General features: G+C 42.6%; 1 protein-coding gene across 1 annotated transcript; it reads left to right on the forward strand.

Annotated features, from left to right (window-relative positions):
• Positions 1–851: 851 nt before the first annotated feature.
• Positions 852–2306, forward strand: pou4f2 (POU class 4 homeobox 2; the record flags this gene model as incomplete). Its single annotated transcript, XM_083980845.1, has 2 exons — positions 852–1064; positions 1377–2306. The coding sequence occupies 2 exons, from the start codon at positions 852–854 to the stop codon at positions 2304–2306; spliced, it is 1143 nt and encodes a 380-aa protein (XP_083836971.1).
• Between the last annotated feature and the right edge of the window lie 4995 nt (positions 2307–7301).

Below are 7301 nucleotides of genomic sequence, written 5' to 3' on the forward strand. Positions count from 1 at the left end.
AAAAGAATGTGTGTGTATGTGTGTGTGTGTGTGTGTGTGTGTGTGTGTGTAGGCTATGTGAGAGGGTGAGAGACTGGAAGAGCTGCAGAGAGAGAGAGAAAGAGAGAGAGAGGGTGTGTGTGTAAGAGAGAGAGAGAGAGGGAGAGAGAGAGAGAGAGAGAGAGAGAGAGGCGGAGAGAGACTCAGTCTGCCCTTCGCCTCAGAGCAGAGGCAGTTCGGGTCCCCGCAGCATTCAACGTAGTCGAAGAGGCACAATACAGAGACTGTCACCACTACTACTGCTCACTTACGGTCATTTCAAGACGGAAACTTTTGACAAAAAAAAAATCACCACCAACAGGTCAACGAAAGCGGCAACAGTTTGAAACTTGAAGTATTTTTTGGGGGAAAATCCTGAGAGACCGGAGAGAAACTTTTTTTTTTTTTTTTTTTTCTCGGGCGACGTCTATGAGGAGCTCTGCAAAAAAAAAAAATCCAAGGCAAAAAAAAATTTCATATGATACAAGGTGGAGACAGTTGAAGGAGAAAACGAGAAAAGGTTATTTCTTTTTTTGAACAATCGCGCCACAAGTCCACAAAGGAAAAAAAAAAGGTGATCGGCTGCGCTCAGTTGCAGGGCTTGTCGGTGCCTGCGATCTCTCATTCGCCAAACAGACGAGACACCTCCATACCTCCGCCTGTAATAATAAATAGATGCGATAACTTCAGTGCTGGACGACCGTCTTCTTGTCTACACTTTATTCGACAGTGACTTGAGATTCCTGCGAAGCAATTGGGCTTGAACTCCCGACCGAGGAGGCGGAGTCTTGACTTATTAAAAGGAACTTGCTGAGGCTCGGACGCCAGCAAATATGATGATGATGTCTCTGAACAGCAAGCAGCATTTTGCCATGGCCCACACCAGCTTGCCCGAACCGAAGTATTCGTTGCATTCCTCCTCATCGTCCACCTTGACTTCCAATGCACCTTCATCCTGCTCGTCCTCCCGACACAGCAACACCATCATCAGCAGCAGCGGCGGCAGCTCGGAGGCGATGCGCCGAGCCTGTCTCCCAACCCCACCGGTACGTATTCTGCATAATCACTGCTTAAAGGCACATTTTGACAGCCCACTTTTTTTGCTTGATGTTTTTTTCATGTCTGCACAGCAAATCACCCAACACCTCCATATTTTTTTTTTCCTCTGCTCAACTTATGTATTCAGTCGGCTTTGCCTTTCGTATTAATTTTTATGACCTGGGATGTTGCATGTGTCTTGTTTTGTGTGCTCCTTTTTTAGGATTTCTTTTTTTCACATTCTGGAAATGTTTTAAACCGAGGAGTGGAGGGAGAATTCCCTGCTGACAGTTATGTGTGCATTCTATTTGCAATTGCAGAGCAATATATTCGGAGGCTTGGATGAGAGTTTGTTGGCCCGGGCTGAAGCTCTAGCGGCGGTGGATATAGTCTCGCAGACCAAGAGCCACCATCACCCTCCACATCACAGTCCCTTCAAGCCGGACGCAACCTACCACACCATGAACACTCTCCCCTGCACCTCGTCTTCCTCCTCCTCCTCGGTGCCTATTTCTCATCCGTCCGCCTTGTCTGGCCACCACCATCACCACCACCACCACCACCACCACCAGCCTCACCAGGCACTGGAGGGGGATCTGCTGGACCACATCACCCCGGGACTGGCACTAGGAGCCATGGCTGGGCCGGATGGCTCGGTGGTTTCCACGCCTGCGCACCCTGCCCACATGGCGGGCATGAACCACATGCACCAGGCAGCCATCAACATGGCTCATGCCCACGGGCTACCACCTCACATGGGCATGAACGACGTGGACGCCGATCCAAGGGACTTGGAAGCCTTCGCGGAGAGGTTTAAGCAGAGACGGATCAAACTCGGGGTTACCCAGGCGGATGTAGGGTCAGCTTTAGCCAGCCTGAAGATTCCTGGGGTGGGCTCCCTCAGCCAAAGCACCATTTGCCGATTCGAGTCCCTCACGCTTTCTCATAACAACATGATTGCTTTGAAGCCCATCCTGCAAGCGTGGCTAGAAGAAGCCGAGAAATCACACAGGGAGAAACTTAATAAACCCGAGTTGTTCAACGGCGCAGAGAAAAAGAGGAAGCGCACGTCGATAGCTGCACCAGAGAAGAGATCACTGGAGGCCTATTTTGCCATTCAGCCGCGTCCCTCCTCGGAGAAAATCGCAGCAATTGCAGAAAAGCTGGACCTCAAAAAGAACGTGGTGCGGGTCTGGTTTTGCAACCAGCGGCAGAAACAGAAACGAATGAAATACTCTGCATGCGTCTAAAAAAATCGCTTTAAACCACCCACCAACGAAAAAGACTTGGAACAGTTTAGAGACGATTTGTATCATATTTCCTATCTCACACCTTTTTTTCAATCATCGATGACTTTGTGCTTTGAACTTCGAAAAATTCCTAAAATCGAACAATGACTGAAAAAAACTCGAAACCCCCCCCCCACAGTCACATCTTTTACTCGCTGAGAGGGAGGTGTGGAGTCGAGTAAAGCATCGTTTGACAGAGCAAGTAAGACCACTGTTTCCACACATACTATGCTTCACCTTTCTAATGTCAACGCAGTATGACTTACAGGACTCTATGCTTTCTGTTTGATTTATGATTCATTTCAAATGAGGACTATTAGTTTGCTTTAGACCCCAATGAAAATAGCGTTGGTATTTACACACAACGGGGCTAGTTTAACTCAAAGCACTTGGTTGGTGACTATTGGTGTTTATATTTTTGGCTTATAGGATAAGCTACATTTTTTCCCTCCGAGTTGATGACGATGCAGTCTGACATTTATTCAGGGTCCATGAGGGGATTAAGAGGACAACACTACTACTTGGTCTCGAAAGCTAATATTAGATTACTGCCAAATAACCCTCTGTAAATTAATAATTTACTTGTCACACACTTCATTTTGTGTCTAAATGTGTAATTAATTCCACTTATTTTGTTACCATGTGTGATCTAAGTCAGGGATATATTTTCAAGATACCTGGGGTTTGGATTAAGGTAGGGTTGTTTTATTATTAGGCCTCAGTTATGTGGAAATAAGAAGGAAATAGGGACTCACTTTTAGGATGTCACAGAATTTCCCCCAATTAAAAAAAAAAAGATTTCTAGCCGGCTGCAATAAGTTTACAATCCAGCGTGGGCCTGTATCTTATGAACTATTTATTGAGTGAGGTCATGTTTACTTCATTATATATTTATTGGGATTCCCCCCCTCCTCGTTTTGCTTGAGAAAATCAAATTCTGACAGCAAGTTGAGCGTGTTGTTCTGGTTTAAAGGGAAAAACGACTGTGAAATATACAGTCACAAATTTTAACTTAACGATTTCTAACGTTTGAGATGGTACAATCGAGATATATATGAGATAGTATTCTCTTTTTAAATTATTTTATGTATGTTTTCTGGTATTTATTTGTATAAATATACGCGCATCATTATGAAGTCGTTGCTTGTTAAAATCACCTTGTTTAAGTAATGTTTTTTCTTGAAGAGAAAAAGAAACAGCTTCATGGAAGTATACGTGTACAATGTAAATATTTCATTGGAACCAGTCGATGCACATAAATATATCCGTACAGGTTTTTGCTGTATTGCTGTTTTAGCTGAGGTAACTTATTTCTGTAATGTATGTTGCTTTAGGTTCCTGGTTAAATAATTCTATTAATTTATTACATCCATGTAATTTTAATTTATTTAATTATTGAACTGCAATATGTGTTTCATTAAAGAACAAACTTTAACATTTAATCGGACGTTTTACATGACTACACTGTGTAATGTGGCTCACCCAGACATACTAATATTCTTTTATTTATTCATCTATTTATTTATTGATGATGAGGAGGGGAACGGTTTAGCTGTGGGCTGCACAGCTTGTAGAAGATATTTTGTGGATTCTTTAGGCTTATTTGATGATAAATAGTGCCATTTTCTCAAAAGGTGGAAGGAGACTTGCCTTTACCAAAAAAAAAAAAAGAAGAAAAAAAAAGGTGTCAGGTTTGATTGTAGAAACAGCCATGAGCCCTGTCAGAGTACTCATGAGCAAGACACCACCACCACCACTACCTCCAACAACAACCCCTCCCCCACCCAATCTGCTCTCCCACTGTCTGGGTGAGAGATGAATAACTAAAAAATGAAAATGTAAAATGTAATTAGAAATTGCCCCCTTTTCTTTTTTGCCTTTAACTTGTGATTACACCGTCCTCCTCCAGGCCTCATCATAAAGCAGGCCTTACAGGGGTCCCCTGTTCTCTATCCCATCAATGTTAAAGACGCACGTGGCTTCTTCACTGACTTGCTGCCAGCTTATGCAGCTCACTGTTGCCTTACCTGAGAGCAAATGCTAATATTCTATTAGAGTCTAATCAGGGGGTCTATGGAGAGCTGGATGGGTCCCTGGAGCGCAGACTTGCCAGATGTCAGCCCGCCAGAAAAACAGCTCGCCTGCCAACGTGCCCGTCTCTATTTAAATACACACTCAAACATGCTTCGTTCGTGCGTGCGGGGCACTCAGGCTTTGAAGCAAAGGCTTTGGTTCGAAGTTATGGTTGCATATGAGGAGGATGGGGGGTGAAAAAAAAGAAAAAGAAAAGAAAGAAGAAGGGAATATTTTGAATGTCATGTCCATAGCAGAGTTGCTGTTTTTTGGGGGGGGCTTGAGGGGCTGGCTGGTCTGGCTGGCTGGTGGAGCGCTGAGCAAGCGTTTCAGCACCATGGACAGATACCTGAGAGGCTGCAACCAGCCACACATTAGCATTTCTGAAACCTGTCCTCCACATTTACACTCATTACTTACAGCACCTGGAATACATTTGCATGGGATTAGTTTTGGGATAATTTCTAAGTGATTGTAATAGTAAAAACATTTTGCGCCAAACAGCAGGAAGCATGACAATTTTCCCCAATTCTTCCTATGTTTATAAAAAATAAAATAAAAAACTGTATCAAAATTATCTAAAGATTACCTGTGTAGATATTTGCCCTTCAAAAACGATGTGTCAAGTGACTTTACATTTTCAAAAACTATTTAATATTATGCGCCTCTAGGCTTTTAAAGACAACTGTCATGACGTAAGGATTAGTTGAATTTCCACAAAAAAATCAACAAATTCCTTAATGAAATTCAAAATTGTCACATAAATTATTTCTCAATATCAATCCAACAAAAACCTTTTCTCTCCTAACTTGAAAACAACCACTGCATTTCATTAATCCAAAAACCAAACATCTTCAGCCGCCATCCTCGTGACAAATTAAGAGTATCAAAACGAGCCTTATTAATGAGACAGCCATGATGGTTCATCAATTAAAAGATGCTCCTGGTGAGTGCTTCTAATTTCCCCTAAATGAGCCATTCACTTAATACGTTAATAAGAGCGAATTATTAAATTACACATCGAATTATGAAAACCAGATAATTATGAAGAGCGAGTTAAGTAGTCATTAGCTATCCCTGTTAATTACCGCTGGTCAGGGAGGGCTGCCGAGTGAGTGTCTCATCGGGAATTGAAATTAACTTTATGCAGTGAGCCTCGCTGCTGCTTCAGCTGCTTGACAAGCACACACAGACAGACAGGCATCTTCTCAACCAGACTGCTGCTGCTGCTGCTTGCATCCACTTTCACATTATTGGGAGAAAATCGATCTAGATTCTTTGATAGCGAATCAATGTGGCCCCAGCTCTAGAATAAAAAAAAAAAAAAAACTGAACAAAAATCACACATATAGAGGGGGAAAAAATAAAGGCCTCAGCACAATGAAGAAAATCGAAGGTCTTTTTTTATATAATAAATAGGCCTATGTGAGTTTACCTTAAAGCCACAGACACATCTGCTCTCCACATGCTGCATGGGCTCCATGCATTGCAACGTAGCTACGTGCAGAAAGACACAGTGGGAGCCTGCTATAAAACGAAAAGGGCAGCGCTGTTTCCTTTTGTTATAATTACGCCCTCTGTTTTATTTTTCTCTTTCCCCTGAACATTTCCCCCCTTTCACAGGGATACTGATGAAAATTTAATGAAGCCAGGGACTGTCGGAGCTCCGCCTGGGGACCTGAGAGTAGAATATTTTAACTGTACATTTACGCCAAGTGTCTGCCTTCAAAGACGCGACTGCTCTCGAATTAGACGAACTGTAAGCCATAAACTGAACGCGCTGCACACACTATATAACCCTTTATTTATCATCTGCTGGGTCCACTGCATCCCAAAACACACTGGGCAACACCCGTCAGATGGCTGCCTGAGTGTGAGGCGGCAATCGCCATTTGATATTGTCGCCAATCAGTTGTTGTTGATGCAATATTAATCAGCCATCAATAGTCATTAGTTTGTTAAGTGTTTTCCAGAAACTAATCGATGGAGCAGCATTGGATGGCTGGGAGGTGGTTGGTGGGATACTTTTTGATCTAGGACGGCATGCAAAGGAGGGAAAGCCACTGTGTCTGCCAATGAGATAGCTCCATCTCTCTCTCTCTCTCTCTCTCTCTCTCTCTCTCTCTCTCTCTCTCTCTCTCTCTCTCTCTCTCTCTCCAATGTATAATCACGCACGCGCATGTGCAAGCCGCGCACGCGCTCATAAACAGAAGAGTTGATGCCAGTTGTAGACACAAGCTACTTTTCCCCCCTCAAATACTGTATGTTCGATTTGACCAATGAAAACAGCGCTTTTTATTCTGAGTGGAGACTGAATTGTTAATTGCACGACACAGTAAGTTAAGTGTTGGTTAATAATAGACAGGAGTCCATAATACAGGATAAGTCCACGCAACTAAAGTTGGAGCCATAAAAGTGTTTTTGTTTTGCTTTTTTTTCCCTTAACAAATGTGAAATTGTGCCAAGGTTGGAAAGTAGATGAGATATTTGCTGCACTGTGACAGTAAAAAGTCAAACGCATTATTGACCAGAAACAGATACCCAACAAGTTAACTCAGTATGTGTTTAGGTGTGGAACAAATAATAATTTCAGGAAAGGCCTGCACTGCACAACCTTTATTTTGAAATCTGAAAACAGCTCTGTGTGTGTTGCCAACGTTTGACTTCGCTCACACATGCGTAGACAAGAGCTCTTCATTAAAAATTCATTAGCCGATGTATTTAAACATATTACCTTTTTATATATACTGTATATACGTCAGTCGGTATTTCTTTAATGCAAGAAATTAAGGCAATGTTTTGTTTTAGGGAATACAACCACTGTAACCAGTGCAATAACACTATAGTGTCAAATTAAAACTTTAATTCACCAAAAGGTTGTGA

This window comes from Trachurus trachurus, assembly GCF_905171665.1.
Source record: "Trachurus trachurus genome assembly, chromosome: 1".
Classification (NCBI taxonomy): Eukaryota; Metazoa; Chordata; class Actinopteri; order Carangiformes; family Carangidae; genus Trachurus; species Trachurus trachurus.